The sequence below is a fragment of the Mugil cephalus genome, chromosome 16, assembly GCF_022458985.1.
Source record: "Mugil cephalus isolate CIBA_MC_2020 chromosome 16, CIBA_Mcephalus_1.1, whole genome shotgun sequence".
Taxonomy (NCBI): Eukaryota; Metazoa; Chordata; class Actinopteri; order Mugiliformes; family Mugilidae; genus Mugil; species Mugil cephalus.
In genome coordinates, this window is record NC_061785.1 from 1,806,577 (window position 1) to 1,828,567 (window position 21,991).

The following is a 21,991-nucleotide window of genomic DNA, read 5'->3' on the forward strand; positions in this document are numbered from 1 at the left end:
TCATGATTAATATTATGTGTTATGACTTTTCCTCATCAAATTAGGAAAAGTCATTAAATATGAAGCAAAAAACAAAAAACATGTTAATTGTATATTTAGTGGCGTTAAACAATGAATGGGGTCAAATGGACGTCAAAGATAAATAAGAGGAGGATTAAAAGGTTTATTTCAACTTTATAGTTGAGGATATTTTCAGTAAATGTACTATCAGTTCTGCACTGGCTGTGGTGTATTTTGTATATTATTTGTAGGCAAAACACTATAATTGTGTCTTTGAAAATTGTAAATAATTCCCAAGTTAAAACAGCACCGAGCTCCTTCTTCAGATGTTCAAAAGGTTTAATTCATATTTTTCAAACACGTGAAAAATATAATTTATAAAATTACAAAATTCAACAATGTGCATATTTACACATTTACAGGTTTAATTTCATTTAATTTCACGGTTCCAACCAACAGAAGTCATCGTGTTTAAATGAGTGGGGTTCATATCGTCGTGCATAATAGTATTTAAACTGAGGGCACAAAAACTGGCCCCACCCACTTTGACAACATCATCTTTTTTTTTTCTTTTTCTCTTTTGATAATCTGGGGAAAAAAAATCTGCCTGAAACAAACATCATTTCGTGACATTCAACTCGTACATTGTGCTCTCCGCATGTTCCAAACTCCACTTCCTGATGTGCTCGACTGAGCCCTGGATGTGTGCGACAGTCACGCGTAGCCGCACTTGTGCATCTTCAGGTTGCGCTGGTCTGAGTATCTCTTTCCGCACTTGTCGCAGATGTACTGCTTTCCACCGGCGTGGACGTGTCTCTTGTGCGTCCTCAGGTGGCTGCCCTGGCTGAAGGTTTTCCCGCAGATGTCGCAGCTGTACGGTTTCTCCCCCGTGTGGACGCGCATGTGCAGCTTCAGGCTGTTAGTGTTGTTGAACTTCTTGTCACAGGAGTCGCACTCGAACGGCTTCTCTTTGGAGTGGGTGCGACCGTGGGAGATGAGGCTGCTCTGCTGGCTGAACGTCTTCCCGCACTCCTGGCAGCTGAAGGGACGCTCGCCGGTGTGAATCCTGCGGTGGATCTTCAGGTTCACCGCCTGGCGGAAGCTCTTCCCGCAGAGGTCACAGCTGAACGGACGCACGTCGCTGTGGATCCTCTGGTGGTTCCTGAGGTTGACGGCGTGGCGGAAGGTTTTGGGGCACTGCTCGCACTCGAAGGGTTTCTGCCCGGTGTGTATGAGCTGGTGCGTTTTGAGCGTGACTGCGCGCGTGAAGCCTTTGCCGCACACCTTGCAGACGAACATCTTCTCGCCCGTGTGGGTGTGCGCGTGGCGGTGCAGGTTCTGCAGCAGGTTGAAGCGGCGGCCGCACACTTCGCATCCGTGCGGCTTCTCTCCCGTGTGGATGATGGAGTGCGTCTTGAGCTGCGCCTGCTTAGAGAAGCGCTTCCCGCACTCCGGGCACTCGAACGGCCGCTCGCCGGTGTGCGTGCGCATGTGGCTCTGCATGCTCTGCCGCTGGCGGAAGGCTCGGCCGCAGACGACGCAGGAGAACGGCTTCTCCCCCGTGTGGATGAGATGGTGCGACTTCAGGTTGCTCTGCGACGTGAAGGACTTGCCGCAGGCCGTGCACATGAAGTATTTCCAGGTGACGCTCTGCAGAAGAAAGTCCGGTGGTTTTGGAACCTTCTGCGGCGACTTCTCCGGGTCAGTCACCGGCTGAGCGGCTTCGACTCGAGCTCCTGCAAGAAAACGCACCAACGCTGCGTTTTAACTATTGTCTGGAAATGCAGCCACAGGAGGAAGAACAACACAAAATAAACTATAATGTAAAAATGATTATTCCTGATGATTGACACTAGTTTAATTTACAGCAAATATCAGAATATTAGGAAATTATGAAAAAAACTCTCCAGCAAGCTGAGCTGGAAAATACAGAATCTGTAAAAACTATATATAAATACAGACATTTATCCTAAAAAATTGTCTTGCATGAAGATTATATTAACTACCGAAAATGACAGAAACCATCCTTGAAAATAAAATTATTTGACATGTATTTTAGTGTTTTAGTTTGGGACAAGTCCCGCCCACTAACATGGAGGGGGTGGAGCTTATGACCTATACTGCAGCCAGTCACCAGGGGGAGCTCTACTAGCTTTGGCTTCTGTCTGTGGTTGAAACGTGTTGATCTTTTGCTCTTGTGTCCAGTGTTTTCATTAGAACGAGACTTTCACAGCAGTACAACTAATCAATTAATGCTTCTGAAGGTTATAAAGTTATTATATATATTATAATATATTATTATATAATATATTGGTTATGTTCAGACATTAAACTCACTCTCAGCGATGGCTCCCAGGTTGATGTTTCCATGTTCATCTTTAACAGTGACTGCCAGGACAAACGGAGTCTCCACTCTCTCCTGCTCCTCTGCTTTGGTTCGCTGTAACACAGACAGACAGGCGTCACAGTCAGGTCAGTGAATGCACCACGGACGCCCCGGTGAGTCAGCAGTACGGAGTCTGACCTGAGATGACTGGTCTGAGCCGCTGGTCTTAAGAGGGACCCCGTACGAGTGTTCATGCTCTGTGGCAGACACATCACAGTTAGTACGACATCATCACGCCACAGCTCTCCTGATTGGCGTCTGACTGGCGAGGGGGGAGGAGCCCGCGTACGTACCGACTCGTGTGTCGTTGAGGACGTTGAGGACGCTGGTCTGCGGCCTCTTGCCGCCTCTTCCCGACTCCAACTCCACCAGCAGTTGGGCTTCACTCACAATGTTCACGATCTTCCCCAGAGCCTCGTTCCCCAGAGTCTCCATGATGGAGGCAAACAGCACCTGAGCAGATCACACACAATGAACCCTTCTACTCCTGGTATGACACAAAAGAGTCGAGGTCTGAGGTGCAGCCTGAGGGCCGAAGGGTCCCGGGGTCGTGCTCATGACCCCGGAGGCTGCAGTCCACCGCTCCAACTGTGCACACGACTGTGTGAATGCACGAGTGGCTCAAATGCAAAGAAGAAATTTCTCCATGAAGGATCAATAAAGGAATAATAACAAAAAATAAATAACTGCAAATGTCTCCCTTTGGTTTTGTGCAAACTGTGTGAAACTTTGGAATAGGAGTTACTTTTATTGGAAAAACCACAGTTAATGTTAGTTTTGCACTTTGCAAATTCATCCTGTCACGGGTTAAAATGTGAAAACAAACATCACGGACCTGAAAAATAAAAGCAGCTGATCTTCAGGAGACCAGTTTTCCTCACCGTGCACTGCCGGCTCTCCGCCCGCATTCTGGCCGGATCCTGTCCGCTGGTCCTGGAGCTCCCGGTCCCGGAGCCCCCGGTCCTGGACCCCCCGGTCCTGGAGCCCCCGGTCCTGGAGCTCGGGCCGTCCTCCACCAGCTTCTTGAGCTCGGCCACCGCAGCGTGGACCAGAGACTCCATGACCGTGGCCAGGCGGGTGTACAGCCCCACGGAGGAGGTCATCCTGCGGGAGCATGAGCTGCTTTCACCCGATGTTAGTAAAACGAGTAAGAATCCGACATGAAAATAACAGAAACTAGTGTTAAATAACCACAGTTTGTGGTCCCCGAATGACCACAGCCGTGAGAGACACACACGACAGGAAGTACTTCTTGTTTCTGATCCGGGTTGAACCGGAGACAGCTGAAGCTGGTTCCACCTGGGGCTCCCACACTCCAGCAAAATAAATAAATAAATAAATACTAGTACTAATAAAAATAAATGATACAAATAAAAAACAAATAAACTGATAAATAGTCATAATATAAATAAATACATAATATCAATAAAATTAAAAATACTACTCCTATAAAAATAAACAATACAAATAAATAACTAAATATATCTTGTTTTATACCTTCTTTATTAAAGATCGTTCAATAACAAATTGACATCAGCCACATCACACAGTCGAAACAATAATTCCAACCAGCAAGAACAAAAAAAAAAAAAAAAAAAAAATAGAAAATAAATAAATCCAAAATAAATACAATAAATGACAGGGGTTATACAATATATAAGTTAAAGAAGATTCGATCATTTTAAGCCACTTCTATTCTCCAATTTCAATAAAAGAATAAAAGAATAAATTTAAATCGGCTCTGTCCGACAGCGGTAAACAAACATGGCGGCCGTGCGTTGCCATGGTGACGCGGTGTAAAGGCGTCCGTGTCGGTGCCTGATGAGAACTCGTCAACAACTGACGATACTGTCCGGTTTATTTCTAAGGGGCGAGCGTGGACACCATGAACCAAGTGGATTATCTCCACCAGCTCGACACTGGGAGTCTGACTTTGGAGGAGAAGCTGGAGATTAAAGGTCTCGGTGTCCATCAGCCGCAGGATGTCGGTAGAAACCAGACCACTGGTAAGAAGAGCCTCACATTTAACGGGGCTAACGGCTACCTGCTAACACACTGAAGTCAGTGTTAAGTTCACTAACACACGTCCAGTTCCTCACTGCTACTGACAGGACATTAAAAAGATGTACAGGATTCCCTCTGTTCATGTTCACATCTTACACACATAGAGTCATGTTGACCAAAAACTACCATGAAGCTTAACCCAGGCCTTTCAGATCATTTTCCCTTCAGGTAAAATAAGTCAATCATTTACATGGATGGGTGGATAAATGGTTTATTCATCCTGAGGGGAATTCAGTGTCCAGGGGTTTGAAAACATAGGATTGAATAATAATTATAATGATTATTATTCATTAAATAAGTGAAAGAACATTCAATAAGTAGAAAATGAAAGGTTGGAAATTGTGAGTTTAGTTCCTGTAATTACATGTAGTTTTACCACAACACAACATCTGGATTGCAATAGTTGATTCCTGAGAAGGTTTCAGTCAGTGTTTAATCCAAAGGTCTCTTGAGTTTAGCTGGGTGCAGATCATACAAAGAGAAAAACAACAAGCATCTGACTAGACCACAGGTGTCAAAGATATGGCCTGTGGGCCAAAAGTGGTCCGTCTGAGGGTCTAATCCGGCCCGCAGGAAGAAAATGAGCCCAAATTACACCTACTTTTTTAAGGATAGTTTGTTAATTCTCATTAATTCCTATTTTATTTGTTCTTCTTTGCACTAAAATAAATGGAAAAAGTCTGGAGTTGTCGTCACTGACAGGTCATTATTCTGTTAAGTTATTGGTCTGACCCCTTGAGATTAAACTGGGCTGAATGTTGCCCCTGAACCAAAATGACTTTGACATCCGTGGGCTAGACACTTGTCGGGCTACAAGCTCCAGTCGTGTACTGCGGCTTGTTGCAGTTCACACTTTTTATTGCCTGAAAACAAGCAGCACAATACAAGGAAACAGAGGGTGGCAGGTCGGATAAGTTCGACTGACTTGCTGCTCGTTTTTTCTCGTTCTGCTTTGTGTCCTGTGGTTGTGTGATAGCTCAGATTTACTCAGTGATAATCTATGATTTGGTTCCCGACATGTCTCTTTCTGTTAAATCTTCTGGCATGTACCAGTAAAGATGGAGCTCCATGGTGATGTTTGGCATCTGTCCTGGATCCTGGCTTCCTATCACCCATATTCACCCATATTTACACTATGATGGTGTAGGCAACTTGTTTGGCCTCATTTTCCTCATGGTGAAGGAGTTTGACCTGAACCTGCTTCAAACCTTCAGGGTTCCTGCGACAGCGCTCTGTGAAATGTTCTCATGATGGCAGATAGCCAGTTAGTGCCCATGTCTCTGTGAGATTCAGATATAAGTCCATAACACATAGTGTGTTTGTGTTGCATGCAGATGTCCAGCAGCTGTCGGCGATTAAAGAAGAAGTTCCCCCCGATCTGGACCAGCAGGACCCAGAACTCCTCCACATAAAGGAGGAACAGGAGGAACTCTTGACCAGTCATGAGGAACGGTTCCCATTCGCTGTTGTTCAAGTGAAGAGTGAAGGTGATGAAGAGAAACCTCCTCTCTCACAGCTTCAACTAAGACAAACTGAAGACGAGAAGGAGACAGAGTCTCCAACCAGCAGCTCAGCTCCACAGATGAAAACAGAAGCTGATGAAGAAGAACCAGCTCGGAACCCAAATCCAAACAGCACTAATAAAAAGTCTTCGGACTCTTCTGAGACTGAAGTTAGTAATGATGATGAAGACGATGACGAAGGTGATGGTTGGCAGAACCCTTTGTCAGATTGTGAACTTGAAAATGGTGACAGCGTTAGGGTGAAAACGAATGCACCTGAGTCAGGTGAACGAAGAGATGTGGGCAGTCACGCAGTCAGAAAACCCTTTAGGTGCTCCGAGTGTGGTAAACAATTTCTGTACAAGCAGTCGCTTCAGAGGCACCTCACACGTCAGATCAAATCAAACAAGAGATCTTCCAGCAGCTTGGTCACTAAGAAGTGCACAGGAATATATCAAAATGTAGATCTACAGACGAGAGTCCACACAGAAGACAAGCCATTTGTCTGTGATGTTTGTGGACAAAGGTTTAACCAAAAGGCAAATCTGAAGACGCACACGAGAGTTCACACGGGAGAGAAACCCTTCCACTGCGAAGTCTGCGGCGAAAGATTTGGACATCACCATAGTTTTAAAACACATATGAGAGTCCACACAGGAGAGAAACCGTTCCATTGTGATGTTTGTGGTGAAAGATTCAGACATCAGTATAATTTTAAAACACACATGAGAGTCCACACAGGAGAGAAACCATTTGGCTGTGATGTCTGTGGACAAAGATTCAACAGAAACACACTTCTTAAAACACACATGAGAGTTCACACAGGAGAGAAACCATTCGGTTGTGATGTTTGTGGACAAAGGTTCTATCGAAACACGCACCTTAAGACACATATGAGTGTTCACACAGGAGAGAAACCATTTAACTGTAATGTTTGTGGACAAAGGTTTAACAGAAAAGGAGGCCTCAAGACTCACATGCGAGTTCACACAGGAGAGCAACCGTTCGGCTGTGATGTTTGTGGAAAAAGGTTTAAAAGGAAGGGAGGTCTCAATGCGCATACGAGAGTTCACACCGGAGAGAAACCGTTTTGTTGTAGCATCTGTGAGGAAAGATTTAGACATCAGTCAAATCTCATTCGACACAGAAGGCTTCACACGGGAGAGAAACCGTTTAGTTGCAGCGTTTGTGGTAAAACCTTTAACCAGAAGATTCATTTTAAGAGGCACCTGAGAGTCCACGCAGGAGAGGAAGTAAGCGCCAACACCGTGGACGAAGAGGACGATCAGCAGGACACTGACTCTCAGCAGGACGCTGAAAGTCAGGAGATTAAACACCTCAGTGTCCATCAGGCGCCGGACATTGTTGTCAACCAAATTTCCGGTGAGAGTAAATACAGATGTAATGTGGAATGTTTCTGTGGAAGAACCAATGAACTCGTGAACTTTATGTGACCAGAGTAGACCTGTGGTCAGGACGATTAGTCAGCATCTGAAGTCAGTGGTCTCCAGATCTCAGTGGTTCTCCATCAGTCTGGCCTCAATGGTCGCGCAGTTTAACAGAAAAAATGAAGAGTCAGAGATCGATGATGACTTTATCAAACAGAATTTAAGTGCACTGAGGGAATGAGGAATATTATTATGTTCTGATGAGAACCCAAAATTATTTTTGCATAAATTAGAGCATTATGTTTGTTATCTGACTAACACCATCCCATCAGTGAAGCACGGTGGTGACAGCATCATACTATAGAGTTTCTAAGGAGCAGAGACAAGGAGTTGGTTGAAAGTTGAAAGGCTGAATGCAGTTAAATGTTAGATTTCCTTCTCTCTGTGTGTTTTTATTGAAATTGCTTCATGTGCATTAACACATCTGTGTTTGTGTTTCCTGCAGACGTCCAGCAGCTCTTGGTCATTAAAGAAGAAGTTCCCTCTAACTTGAGCCCCAGTCTGGAGCAGCAGGGACCAGGACCCGTCCACATAAAGGAGGAACAGGAAGAAGTCTTGTCCAGCCAGGAGCAAGAACAGCTTCATGTGCTGGAGGAGGCTGATGTCACCAGGTTCAAAGACTCTGCTGTGAAAAGTGAAAGCGACCAAGACAAACCTCCGTCCTCACAGCTTAATCAGAGCCAAACTGGAGACACCGCGGAGACAGAGACTCCGACAAACATCTGGACTGAACGGATGAAATCAGAAAGAGGTGGAGAAGACGTCGGTGCACGGGAACCAGCCAGGAACTCAAACCCAAACACTCATTTCCAGCCACATGCTGATGAAACCTCTACTGAAACAGAAGGTAGCGATGAAGACGACTGGCAGGAACCTGTGTCAGATTCTGGACCTGAAAACCAACACAGTGACGATGACCTCTGGGAACCCGAGTCAAGTTTAAATAGTCAGAAATCCCAGAAAAACAAGTTGTCTCTTCAGAGATGTTTGGTTAATAAAAACGGTTTTAGATTTAAGAAAAATGTAGATTCACAGATGAACGTTCAGACGGAGGAAAAACGACTTGGCTGTGATTTGTGTGGACAACGATTTAACCAGAGCTGTCACCTTAAGGCTCATAAGAGACTTCACACAGGAGAAAAACCATTTGGCTGTGATGTTTGTGGACAACGATTCACCCGCAACACACATCTTAAGACTCACATGAGGGTTCACACCGGAGAAAAACCATTTAGCTGTAATGTTTGTGAAAAAAGCTTTGGACATCACTATAACCTTAGTAGACACATGATCGTCCACACAGGAGAGAAACCATTCGCATGTGATGTGTGTAAGCTAAGATTTACAAATCAAGGAAGTCTGAGGACGCACACAAGAGTTCACACCGGAGAGAAACCCTTCGGATGCACAGTCTGCGGCGAAAGATTCAACCGAAATGGAAATCTGAAGATCCACATGAGACTTCACGTGGGAGAGAAACTCTTTGGCTGTGACGTGTGCGCAAAGAAATTCACACAACAGGGGAATTTAAAGAGACACATGAGAGTCCACTCAACAGAGAAACCGTTCGGTTGTGACGTCTGCGGTTATCGATTTGTAAAAGAGAGTAATTTAAAGACACACATGAGAGTTCACACTTTAAAGAAAACATTTGATTGTGGTGAAATATTTCCGTGACACGTGGACTCTGTCACATGTGATCTGAGTGACTCAGAGATTTAAAACTAAATTAACTGAATGTGAAAACGTGAATGAACTAAAGCTGGTTGGTTTCTATTGTCCCGGGTGTTGATGTATTGGTTGAACTCCAGGCTTGTTCTGTTTGTTCAGTGGTGTTGTACAATCAGTCCATATAAGTAATATTGTTACCAGATGACTTATTATTGCAATAGTATTAATGAACAGCCTCATATCAATAAAGATCATTAAGTGAGAAACAATCTCGCAGCTTAATTTTTATTTACTGATTGAAAACCTGATCTTGACGAACGTATTTATTTAGTTTTATAATTTCCTGTTGTGTTTTTAGATCTGTTGTCTCTATATCTTCATGTACTCTATACCGCCCAAACTATACAGCATGGAAGTGCTCCCAAACAAACTTGTGGGACCAGTTTAGGGATGAACCTGTTCCTGTTCCAGAGCACGAACCAAGGTCCATAAAGACCTGGATGAGGAAGAACTGCTCAGAGTCCTGACCCCCGTAGGACCCCTTTGGGACGATTTAGATGAAGACTGTGATCCAGACCTTCTCCTCCTCAAACATCACTAATGAGCTTCTGGAAGAACGGTCCAAAAACTCCCATCGACACAATCCTGAATCTGTGGAAAACCTTCCTAGAAGATCTGAAGCTGTTAGAGCTGCAAAGGCTGGAGACGTCGTATTAAACCCTGTGGATTAAAGACGGGACGTCACTTAGATTCATACGTTTGACACATTTAACGAAACACATTCACTAACGGCCACGTGATGAACGTAAACTCAGCTTAAATTTGATACACATTCATTTGGTATCGTATACATTTAGGAAGAAATCAGCTTTGTTTCTGAGCCCAGAGATGGTCTCTGTCCCTCAGAAACAGGAATCATATGAACCTGGAATCGACTCCAGATCTTCTACCTGACTGAAATAGTTCACACCTGCCCATGAAACAGATTTAGACTTTGAGTCCCTGGAATAAGACCATCTATGCTTTAATCACAAATTTATTATAGTGTTTATGAGCCAGTAGCTCTCACAGTGTAAGAGTCAGTAGAGAGGCATCGTTTCATCAAGTAAGAAGCATCTTTAGAAAAGAGATAAAACTTTTGAACATTGTTATGATCAGACTCAGATAAGAAACTGATGGTTGACTCAGTCAGTGTGAGGTAGAGATTCATATTCAGAACATTTCATTGGTCCACAGGGAACGAAACACTTAAAGAAACAAACAAAAATATAGTAAAAACATGTTGTAGATGTTTAAACTTTGCAAACTGTCGATGTTTACGTGCGAGAGCAGCAGGACAGAATTATAATGCATTTAAATACTGGAGAACACAAACAATATGTCAAAATGTCAGAACGTGGCTGTGATAAGAGGACGAGGATCATGGAAATAAATCCATGTGTGGTCTCAAAGTCAGATTTCCTGAACAGACTTTAATCTTTAACATATTCTCTTAGTCTCCAAACCGAAAACAAAGACACAAAACATGAATTTGTCAAACTAAGAGAAAAATATATAGAAAACAAATGTTGATTTAATGTCTCGTTGTAGAACATTTTACCTCGTGGAGACTTCACCTGTTACGTATTCAGGTTATTAAACGCACTTCAGTGAACATGGTTCCATGAAAAACCCTCCTGCTGTGATTCTGCTGTTCGTTCAGTGAGAGAATAAAGAGTCGACTCAGAAAGAAACGGTTTCTCTCCTGCGTGAACGTTCGTGTGAACCCTGAGATCATGGTGGTGAATAAACTCACATCCACGGCGTTTTCCTCGTGTGAACAGTCATGTGAGTTTTAAGATGAGCCTCCCGGTTAAACGTCTTCCCACATATGCAGCAGCCGCATGGTCTCTGCTGTGAGTGGACTCTCATGTGTTTGGTCAGGTTTGACTTTACAGTGTAACTGTGACCACAAACGTCACAAGCAAACGGTTTCTCTCCCGTGTGGAGTCTCATGTGAATCTTCAGAGTTCCACTTCGGTTAAATCTTCCACCACAAACGACACATGCGAAGGGTTTGACTCCGGTGTGAACTCTCATGTGCATCTTCAGACTCGCTCGATGCTTAAATCTCAGATCGCACACGTGACACGCAAACGGTTTCTCTCTTGTGTGGACGATCATGTGTCTGCTGAGGTTACAATCACGGGCAAATGTTTTTTCACAAACATTACAACTGTATGGTTTCTCCCCAGTGTGTCCCCTCATGTGGCTGTTAAGGTTTACGCCCTGAGTGAAACTCTGTCCACAAATATCACACACAAGAGTTTTTTTTCTTCTGTGAAGTCTCATACAAGCCTTGTCACCACCTTCTGTTTCAGTGGAGGTTTCATCAGCATGTGGCTGGAAATGAGTGTTTGGGTTTGAGTTCCTGGCTGGTTCCCGTGCACCAACGTCTTCTCCACCTCTTTCTGATTTCATCCGTTCAGTCCAGATGTTTGTCGGAGTCTCTGTCTCCGCGGTGTCTCCAGTTTGGCTCTGATTAAGCTGTGAGGACGGAGGTTTGTCTTGGTCGCTTTCACTTTTCACAGCAGAGTCTTTGAACCTGGTGACATCAGCCTCCTCCAGCACATGAAGCTGTTCTTGCTCCTGGCTGGACAAGACTTCTTCCTGTTCCTCCTTTATGTGGACGGGTCCTGGTCCCTGCTGCTCCAGACTGGGGCTCAAGTTAGAGGGAACTTCTTCTTTAATGACCGAGAGCTGCTGGACGTCTGCAGGAAACACAAACACAGATGTGTTAATGCACATGAAGCATATTCTCACTGTCACTTTGTGTACGGTATTTTTTGTTGCTTGTTGCCTGTTTAATGTTGTTGTCCTATTTAATTCTTTAATTTCTTTCTGGTCGCTGTTGTGCTGCTGTAAAGTACTACCTGATTTTATCTTATCTTAAACTGCACAGACTGATGGCTCTGTTGAATGTCTCTCTATATCAATTCAGTTTTATTTATATAGCGCCAATAACAACACAAATCGTCTCAAGACGCTTCACAAAAACCAGCCTGAAACCTCCAGAGCAGCCTGAGGGAAAAACTCCCTTTAACAGGAAGAAACCTGGAGCAGAACCAGCTCATATGGAGGAACCATCTGCTGAAGACCAGCCGGGTAGAACCAGAGAAGAAGAACAGGAGGAATTAGTTTTCCTGGGTAGTGAACTTTCCACATGAGGCTCATGTGCTCCTTTGTTTTGCCAGAGTTCAATCTAGTTCTTGACAAAAGCCACTTTTTGACTAATTAATTACAAACAGGATAAACCTGATGACAAACTGTGATACAGCAAAGAGGTCTCAGGTTTAATGAGAACAATTTCTCATGATGAGCTACCGGAAAATTTCATTCATTTAAAACTAAATTCACATGAAGAAAACACAACAGGAAATTATAAAAACTCGTTCTAAAAACCACGATAGGTTCATCTGGATAAAGTTTTCAATGAATAAATGAAAACGAAACGAAGAGACTGTTTCTCACTTAATGATCTTTATTGATGTGAGGCTGTTCGTTAATACTACTGCAATAATAAGTAATCTGATTACTGCCAACGATGTCTCAGTAACCGTCCAAACACTATTACTTGTAGTGTAATGAGTAAATTTTATGGACTGATTGTAGAAACCAACCAGCGGCTCAGACAGCAGCTTCAGTTCATTCAAGTTTTCACATTGAGGTAATTAGGTTTTAAATCTCTGAGTCTCTCAGATCATATGTGAGAGTCCACGTGTCCCTACGAACAGACCGGTCACGTGATCGTCGTGTATATTTCACGACAATCAAATAGTTGGTTTATAGTGTGAACTCTCATGTGTATCTTTAAATGACTCAGTTGTTCATATCGATAACCGCAGATATCACAACCGTACGGGTTCCCTTGTGAGTGGACTTTCATGTGTCTCTTTAAATTTCCCCGATGTGTGAATTTCTTTGCGCACACGTCACAGTCGAGCAGTTTCTCTCCCACGTGAAGCTTCATGTGGGTCTTTAGATTTCCATTTCGGTTAAATCTCTCACCACAAACCGAGCATCCAAAGGGCGTCTGTGAACCTACAAGTCTGAAACCGTTTTTATTAACCAAACATCTCTGAGGAGACGACTTGTTTCTCTGGGATTTCTGACGATTTAAACTTGACTCAGGTTCCTTATTGACACTGTGTTGGTTTTCAGGTCCAGAGGTTTTATGAGCATGTGGCTGGAAATGAGTGTTTGGGTTTGAGTTCCTGGCTGGTTCCCGTGCACCAACGTCTTCTCCACCTCTTTCTGATTTCATCCGTTCAGTCCAGATGTTTGTCGGAGTCTCTGTCTCCGCGGTGTCTCCAGTTTGGCTCTGATTAAGCTGTGAGGACGGAGGTTTGTCTTGGTCGCTTTCACTTTTCACAGCAGAGTCTTTGAACCTGGTGACATCAGCCTCCTCCAGCACATGAAGCTGTTCTTGCTCCTGGCTGGACAAGACTTCTTCCTGTTCCTCCTTTATGTGGACGGGTCCTGGTCCCTGCTGCTCCAGACTGGGGCTCAAGTTAGAGGGAACTTCTTCTTTAATGACCAAGAGCTGCTGGACGTCTGCAGGAAACACAAACACAGATGTGTTAATGCACATGAAGCAATTTCAATAAAAACACAGAGAGAGAGAAGGAAATCTAACATTTAACTGCATTCAGCCTTTCAACTTTCAACCACCTCCTTGTCTCTGCTCCTTAGAAACTCTATAGTATGATGCTGTCACCACCGTGCTTCACTGATGGGATGGTTTTAGTCAGACAGTGAGCTCTGCTCGATGATAAACTAAAATAATGGTTGAATTTATGCAAAAAATACTATATATTCTGTGTAACATTTTGTTGATATTCCTATAAAATCATTACCGTGACATGAATGTGTAGCTAAATTCTATTCTTATATAAGATGAATTACTTTTAATTATCTAATTTCAAACATATTTCATTGGTCACTTTGCCTCATTCTCCCACAGAAACATTCCTTATTAAATCTGTTATCAATCCCACCTGAAATGTGCTTGATGGAAACGTCCTGCGCCTGATGGACACTGAGGTTTTTAATCTCAACATTCGAGTGGTGTCGATAATAATCCTCTTCGTCCGCCGTGTCTGTGCTTAGTTCCTCCTCCTCATCGTCACCATTTTCAAGTTTATAATCTGACGAAGGGCTCAGCCAACCATCGCCTTCATCATCAGCAACTTCAGTCTCAGAAGAGTCCGAAGACTTTTTATTAGTGCTGTTTGGATTTGGGTTCCGAGCTGGTTCTTCTCCATCAGCTTCTGTTTTCATCTGTGGAGCTGAGCTGCTGGTTGGAGACTCTGTCTCCTTCTCGTCTTCAGTTTGTCTTAGTTGAAGCTGTGAGAGAGGAGGTTTCTCTTCATCACCTTCACTCTTCACTTGAACCACAGCGAATGGGAACCGTTCCTCATGACTGGTCAAGAGTTCCTCCTGTTCCTCCTTTATGTGGAGCAGTTCTGGGTCCTGCTGGTCCAGATCGGGGGGAACTTCTTCTTTAATCGCCAACAGCTGCTGGACATCTGCATGCAACACAAACACACATATGTGCTATCGACCGTGACTTAAGGGATATCCATCGTAAGGTCACAGAGACATGGGCACTAACTGGCTATCTGCCATCATGAGAATCACAGAGCGCTGTCGCAGGAACCACGAAGGTTTGAAGCAGGTTCAGCTCAAAATGCAGCCAAACAACTGTTCTGCACCGTTTTTGGGGACTTTTTGTGTTTGGCTGTGCAGAGTGACCGTTGTGTCTGCTGGTGTATTCAAGAGATCAGCTGCTAGCGCACAACACTGAGACCCAGGACTAATACAGCAGAAAAGCAATGAGCCCAAACTAAAATTATTTTTATTAAAGGAAAAATAATTTTAGTTTAGTTTATTAATTCTTATTAGTTGCTAATAAAGTTGAATCAATTCTGAATCTGAATTGTCATATCTAACTTGTTTGAAACATTTTTAATATTAAAAAATAAATAAAATAAAAAAATACACACATGTGACGTCATCTGGAAGCGCCGGATAATCCTCTTGCCGATCTGATACTTACCTGCACCGTTACCGTGGTTTGTGACTCTACAGCGAGAAAAGTGGCTTTTTCCTTCAGCCTTTTCAATTTACCTGCGTAATTGTGGTCCAGAGTTATGCGGCGGTGAACATCTGCCGGATCCCACACGGCTTCATACATCCGAGCTGCTGCATCGGGCAGTTTGCACAGTAGCATGATCCCGTCCACCGTCTCCTTTCTCGGGCTTTTATGGGAGCGCTTCACCATCGCTTCCCGGGGCCTTTTAGAGTAGTTGTGTGGGAAGACCGTCGGCACAGCATTGTCTCTTAGCCTCCGTTTATCACCATCGGCCCCCGTCGGCTCATTTGGGGGTTGGTTAAAGGCCTGAAATGCGACCGGCACGAAGTGGAGAGAGTAGAGCCGCGGCTCCTCGGGACGCTGCGCATTTTCCAGCTCTATTTTCCTCTTATTGTCACTAGGAACTTTGTGGATACTCACGTCAGTATCTGCGTTGCCGTTGGTCTTGCAATTAGACCCAAAAACAGCAGAATGTGGCATTGTTTTACTAGCTTGTTTGTCTTCTTCTTTAGATTTGGAACCAGCTTTTAGGTGCCGCCACCTGCCGGACTGGAGTGTGGATTAGTAGTATTTGTAAAAGGGGGAAAAAAAACTTCAAAAGAAAAAACAAACAAGTAGAAATAAACTAAATCCTGTGCATTAGCCCTGTTTCCTTCTGGATCCTAATCAGATGTTTGTACGTTATCTTTCTCTTTTTCTCAGAAGGTTCTGTTCAGTAAAACCTAACTTAGCTTTTTGCGCTGTTGTTTTCAGCTCGTTTTTCTTCTTCTTCGTCTTCGCTTTCTTCTTCTTGGGTTTCTTGGCGGTAGCGAGGTGCAGGTCGATACTGAAATCTCGATACCTCCGATACCAGACCTTTATGCTCTAAAGTCGATTCTTAAATCAAAAATACTTTTGATACGTCAGTCATTTGAGGTAATGCGTGTCATTAACGGGGAAATAGTGGAAAGGAACTAAACTTTTGAGTTTTAGCAACACAACAAACCTTGGGAACCATCTCAGGTTAAACCACAACTCAGAGTACGAGGCATTTATGATGAGAACAGAAGAGGAGAGAACAGAGTTAAATTTCAGAACAAGTCTCCTTATTTTGTAGTAGTTCTTAATAATTAAATTGATTGAACCCTTTGTTTCCTTTTGTTGTTGTTGTTTTAGCTCGGCTATATAGTAAAGTACCTCACTATACCTCCGAGTTTAAAATAAATAAATAAATTACTCTGATGTCCTGTATTCTTTATGATGCTATGATTTTAAATACACGACTTTCTTTAGATTCATCAGTATCACCGACACCACCTGAATTTTACTCAGTATCGGATCAGAAAAGAAATCAGTGGTATCGAACATCACAACTTTTAGGTGCATTACCGCCACCTCCTGGACTGGAGTGTGGAACAGAATGTAATATGAACTAAAAATCAATTTACAAGCTCCGTTACTTCAAAAAACCTGAAAATCGCACCAAAACACACCACCCCCTGAATTTCTCCTCAATAAATCTGCTGCATTAAACGGTATCTTATTTCTTTAAAATGCTGCTTTTAGTGAGAGTGTCTGTGTTTGGACACTCGAAGAGGATATGTTCTACTGTTTCTCTTAGTCCACAATGTTCACAGTTTCCTGTTTCTATGGTGTGAATAATGTGCTATTTAACCCTGGATGTCCAATTCTCATGCCTTATATGATGCTGCATCTGTGATTTTCTCTAATTTCTCCAACACTCTTTTATATATTGTAAAACTGGCAACCTCTATTCTCTCTGTCCCATTGTTTTTGCCATTTTTTCTTCATCTCTGGCTTCACCATGTTTTTAATCTCAGCTTTACAGTAGACTAAGTCACAACCACATTCTTGGCATACTTATTTGCTAATTCGTTCCCCTCTGTTCCTCTATGTGCTGGTTTGTGGTATTTCCTGTTCTTCTTCTTGGGTTTATCATTATCATAATCAGATTTGCTAGTTTTACCAACACACAATATCTGGATTACAGTAGTTGATGCCTGAGAAGGTTTGAGTCAGTGTTTAGTCCAGAGGTTTCTTAAGTGTAGTTGGATTCAGTTCATATAAAAAGAGAAGCAGCAAGTCTCTGGCTGGACCACAGGTGTCAAACATGCGCCCACCAGAGGCTCTAATGTGGCCCACAGCATGAATTTGCAAAGTGCAAAAATAACACAGAAGAAAGAAAAGAGGAAAGTGGACAGAGCACAACACACAGGAGACCCAGGACTGAACAGCAGACTTATTTTTCTTAAGAAATTCCTTTTTTAAAGGATAATTTATGAATTCAAATTAATTCCTAATTTAGTTGTTCTTCTTTACTCTAAACCAAATGGGAAAAGTCTGAAGTTGTTGTTACGTATCTAGGTTATTATTCTGTATAAAATCTATAACAACAACAACAACACCAACATTAGTAATGAGTATACTAAATTATCTTTATAACAGAGTTTGTTTCCTCATTGAACATTTTTGTCCCTGCCCGGACCCCGTCCTTCCGGGTGTGGGTGTGGCTTACACAGATAATGGCGAAGGAGCTACAGGCGTTAGCGTCCTGAGAGAATAGTTGCAGCCAGAAACGGGTCAACACTCCTCCGCTGGTCCCCTGGTCGCTGCCGGTGGCTGGTATGCTGTGGCAGGATGGGAAACCTGTTTGGAAAGAAGAAACAAACCCGAGTGACGGAACAAGACAAAGCGATTTTAGTGAGTTTCACACGGCTAGCTGGCTAGCATTATGCTAACTAAAGTGATAGTGCTGCCCAGAGCAAACTGCGCCCAACCGCTTTGAGAACTCCGCTGATTTAACGACTTCAATCTTAGGAGTTATTCACAGACATCATAATGAACATAATTTCAACATTTAATTACTATTCCGGAGCTTCTCTTCAATTCGGCCTGGCTGTATTGGAAAAATAACTTAATTAAACTTGCATTTGCTGTCACAATCTGAGCCTTAGGTTGTTAGTTTGATATTTCTTTTATCAAACTTGAGCCTGGTTTTTCTGTCTCAACGTGACTGATGTTTAGTATGTTTGACGGTAAATATTCAGATGTGACAGCTTCAGCATTCAAACCTAAAATAATAATAACGATCAGCTGTTTACTAATGGATAAGCTCGCAGGTGGGTGTGTAAATATATATATATATGTACACAGCGGTGAGCCTGGTTTCTTATTCTTTTGCATGTTTGTCACACTTAAATGTTTCTGATCATAAAACCAATTAAATATGAGACATAGATAACACAAATCTACTCGAGTCCCAAAGCTTTAGAGATGTCTCTGTCACCTTTTCCAGATCAGAAATTGAACTCTGGTTTGATAAACCACAGTTAAGTTGTGCTTTAATAATAAAAACCTTAATTTAAAGACTGAATTTCGTGTTATCTTTGTCTTATATTTAAATTTGCCTGCTGATCTGAAACATTAAGGCGTGGCAAACATGCAAAAAGATAAGAAATCCGGAAGGAGCACTTTTTCACACCACTGCATATTATATGTATTTTCCAGGTTGATGATTGATTGTGGACTCTGTTCCCTCATTGCAGCAACTGAAACAGCAAAGAGATAAACTGAGGCAGTATCAGAAGAGGATCAACCTGCAGCTGGAGAAGGAGAGACTTTTAGCCAAGCAGCTGCTGAAGGATGGAAAGAAAGAGTGCGTATGAAACAAGAGATCAGAAATATTGTGTGTTTATTGCACCGAAAATATAAATTATCGCTCATCTTCACGTGAGACTAAAACTCTAGAGAAATTATCTTTATCTTCTTTTGTGACGGAAGCAGATAAAGAATCAGATAAATTAGTTGAAAATCCAAATGTTCAGGTTATTTGAACCGATTTTCGTCACATTTTAATTCAGTTTGCGTAGCGCAGTAAAGATCAGATCACGCTTTGCTGTGACCACACTTTAAAACCTCTGAATGAAGAAGGAGTCAGTCTAGTGGTGAAACCTTCTGCACATCCTGAAACAACTGAAACAGCAGTAGATTTTAAATAACTGGTATTAGTTTAAGGCTTTTCCTGTGTTTTTACTCATTCGTTTTTCATTTAATTTCTTATTTTTCCTCCAAACAGCAAAGCTCTCCTCCTCCTGAAGAAGAAGCGCTACCAGGATCAACTCCTGGACAAGACCGAGAACCAGATAAGCAACCTGGAGCGCATGGTGAGCGACGGCAGCGCTGCCCGGACCCACGGCCCGGACCCACGGCCCGGACCCTCGGCCCGGACCCTCGGCCCGGACCCACGGCCCGGACCCAGGGCCCGGACCCAGGGCCCGGAACCTCGGCCCGGACCCAGGGCCCGGACCCTCGGCCCGTAGCTGAGAACGGTCTTAACGCCTCCTCTCTTTGCTTCTCGTTTCCAGGTTCAGGACCTGGAGTTCGCTCAGATCGAGAGGAAAGTCATCGATGGGCTGAAGGTTGGAAATGAATGTCTGAAGAAAATGCACGAGGTCAGTGATGTGGAGGCAACGTTCCAGATGTGTTGAGCCTTTATTCCAGATGTGGAGCCGTGTCTGACTTGTTCTCTCCTCAGGTGATGTCGATTGAAGAAGTCGAACGGATCATGGATGAAACTCAAGACTCCATCGAGTACCAAAGGGTGAGTCCCTCATTCTGAACTCATGTCTGAAAAATAAAGAGCTCCTTCTTATTCAGTCAAAACGTTTGTACACATCAAATAATAATGAAACTGTGCAGGGAGGCAAAAAAACCCGGTGGGCTAATTTGAAGGCTCCACCTCATAATAATATTATAATATATTGACTAAACTAAAACAAGATTAAAATACTACAACAGTCAAACGGTAAAAACAATAAGAACAAACATCTCAAACTGAGTTAAAAACCAAAGAGACAAAATAAACGTGTTGTAAGAGAGGATTTAAAAAGAAGGGGTCGTTCTGGGGCAGATGTCTCCTCTCAGCTTCGTTCAGTGTCTGAACTTATACGTTTTCCTTCTTGTCGTCCTGCAGCAAATAGACGAGATGTTGGCCGGCTCCTTGTCCCAGGAGGACGAAGACGCTGTCCTGGCTGAGCTGGAGGCCATCACTCAGGTGAGTCTGATCACGTCTCATTACTGGACCTCGCGTCACCGACGGGACGTGAGACCAGGACCCGGTCTGATCTGTTTCCGCTCTGACCCGTGTCTCAGGGAGACGTGGAGCTTCCTGAGGTTCCTGAGGACGAGCTGCCAGACGTCCCGTTGGCCGTCGACGAGAAGCCAGGTGTGTTGTCTCAAGTTTTTCTCACAAGTCAGACTTTTAAAGCTGCTGCTGTCGTGTTATGAACCGGAAACAAACCTGCGACAGCGAGAAGACGAAGGACGGACCCACGGACAATCTTGATGTTTGTCTGTCTTTGTTTCTCTGACCTGTTCTGGTCGGTTTACATTCTTGTCTTCAGACGTCTCGTCTCACAGGTTCCCAGAAACTGAAACTTCTCTCTGCTGCATCTGATCCACTGATAATCTGGATGTTTCCAGAGTTTAGTCTGGTTGTCGGTTTCGTGGTCTGAGCCTGGGAGACGTTGTGTTGTTGTGTCTTCATCAGACTCCAGAGCAGGTGCTAATGGTGAAGCTAGCAGCTAGCATAGTTCTGCTCATACCGACCGCTAAAGCTAAAAAAAGGTAGATTTCCATGAACCTTCTGCACTGAGCGGTTGTTGGTAAGCGTTAGCAGTGGTTAGCATCACAGCTAAAGGTTGTGGGTTCAGTGCCCCCGGCTGCCTGGGTCTGGTTAGTCTCAGAATGTCTAATGTGCTCCAGGTTGGTCTCAGGTCTCAGGCCGTGGCCTTAAACTGACCCGTCGTGTTCTTTTTGTTTTCAGAGCGGGATCGTCCCAGGAAGAAGCCGGAGCGGGAGATGCTCGCCGCGTAGCCGCACGTCCCGACGTCGCCCGCTCGAGACGCTCGCCGCTGAAGAAACTTCACCACTCCACAACAGACAGCACCGACCATCAGCCGGAGATCTCTGCGCTTCAGCGGCCGGCCGCACAGATTCCCGGGCTCCCCTCAGGACGTCCCGGCCGAAGGGCCGTCCGGATCACGGCGGCCCCTCCACACATCGAACCATGAAGACCTGTGAGATCAGATACTTGTGCCTAACCTTAGCCTGATTAGTGTTCTCGCCCCGTGCCTGCATGTTCACGGAGCTCATTTTTAACTCGTTGCCTCAAGGGTCACGTCACCCAAATTACAAGACTTGAGTTTTATTGGGTCGTACTGTGGTTTTATTGCTCAACACACGAGGTGAATCCGGTTTAAATGAAAAGTGAAATAGAAAAGCTGCAGCAGAACAAACGTTAACAAACTCAGCTTTTAGTCTGTGGGTTGAACGGACGGTCGATGTCGACCTGGAGCTACAGCAGCAGCTTCTAGTTTCTTCATCTGCGTCCAGCCGGTAGAAACCAGATCATTGTCCCTTCTCTTCAGATTCAGATTTAATCGCCTCTGACCGCAGCACATCTCCTCTCTTTTATATTTATCTTTCAGATTTTGGTTTCTCTGAGGTTTTTCCCTTATCTTTGCATAATCAGAAGACATCAGATTTTCCCCCTTTTTTTTTAACTGTTTAATTATAATAACATAATAAAAAGACTATTGACAAGAAACCCTGACCCAGCTGCAGTGTTGACAGCTAATCGTGTTTCCTTGTGTTTTGTCTGAGCCGACTCTTTAAAGTCTCCTTCATCCCGTTCATACAGAACGACGGAGACGAAGAGTCTGCGTCCACACTTTAACGTTTTTCTGGCCGAAACGTTCACGTCCGAACCGTCTCTGGGCCTGACTCC

At 43.7% G+C, this 21,991-nt stretch overlaps 4 protein-coding genes across 6 annotated transcripts in view; 2 read left to right on the forward strand and 2 right to left on the reverse strand.

The window, feature by feature from the left end:
- Positions 1-315: 315 nt before the first annotated feature.
- Positions 316-3,646, reverse strand: LOC125022659 (zinc finger protein OZF-like). The gene is made up of 5 exons (XM_047609507.1): positions 3,268-3,646; positions 2,680-2,839; positions 2,525-2,583; positions 2,338-2,440; positions 316-1,736 (listed from the first exon to the last, which is right to left on the reverse strand). Exons 1-5 carry the CDS (start codon positions 3,487-3,489, stop codon positions 715-717), a joined length of 1,566 nt encoding a protein of 521 aa, XP_047465463.1. The 5' UTR covers positions 3,490-3,646; the 3' UTR covers positions 316-714.
- Positions 3,647-4,004: 358 nt separating this feature from the next.
- LOC125022654 (zinc finger protein 665-like) lies at positions 4,005-9,337 on the forward strand. The gene is made up of 3 exons (XM_047609495.1): positions 4,005-4,392; positions 5,785-7,335; positions 7,846-9,337. Exons 1-3 carry the CDS (start codon positions 4,272-4,274, stop codon positions 9,075-9,077), a joined length of 2,904 nt encoding a protein of 967 aa, XP_047465451.1. The 5' UTR covers positions 4,005-4,271; the 3' UTR covers positions 9,078-9,337.
- Positions 9,338-9,619: 282 nt separating this feature from the next.
- The window catches only part of LOC125022655 (zinc finger protein 37-like), a 144,383-nt gene continuing 132,011 nt past the window's right edge, over positions 9,620-21,991 (reverse strand). The window contains exons 1-3 of one of the 3 annotated variants that reach the window (XM_047609496.1): positions 15,240-16,554; positions 14,108-14,638; positions 9,626-11,821 (exon numbers count right to left, since the gene is read on the reverse strand). In XM_047609496.1, the coding sequence (XP_047465452.1) occupies positions 10,863-11,821; positions 14,108-14,638; positions 15,240-15,684 (1,935 nt within the window). In that variant the 5' untranslated portion in view covers positions 15,685-16,554 and the 3' untranslated portion in view covers positions 9,626-10,862. Of the gene's footprint in view, positions 11,822-12,570; positions 13,665-14,107; positions 14,639-15,239; positions 16,555-21,991 lie in introns of those variants that run through there. The other 2 variants (XM_047609497.1, XM_047609498.1) reach the window with 2 other exon arrangements.
- Positions 17,687-21,811, forward strand: chmp6b (charged multivesicular body protein 6b). The gene is made up of 8 exons (XM_047609510.1): positions 17,687-17,904; positions 18,750-18,859; positions 19,280-19,367; positions 19,569-19,655; positions 19,739-19,804; positions 20,177-20,257; positions 20,356-20,428; positions 21,029-21,811. The coding sequence occupies exons 1-8, from the start codon at positions 17,842-17,844 to the stop codon at positions 21,076-21,078; spliced, it is 618 nt and encodes a 205-aa protein (XP_047465466.1). The 5' UTR covers positions 17,687-17,841; the 3' UTR covers positions 21,079-21,811.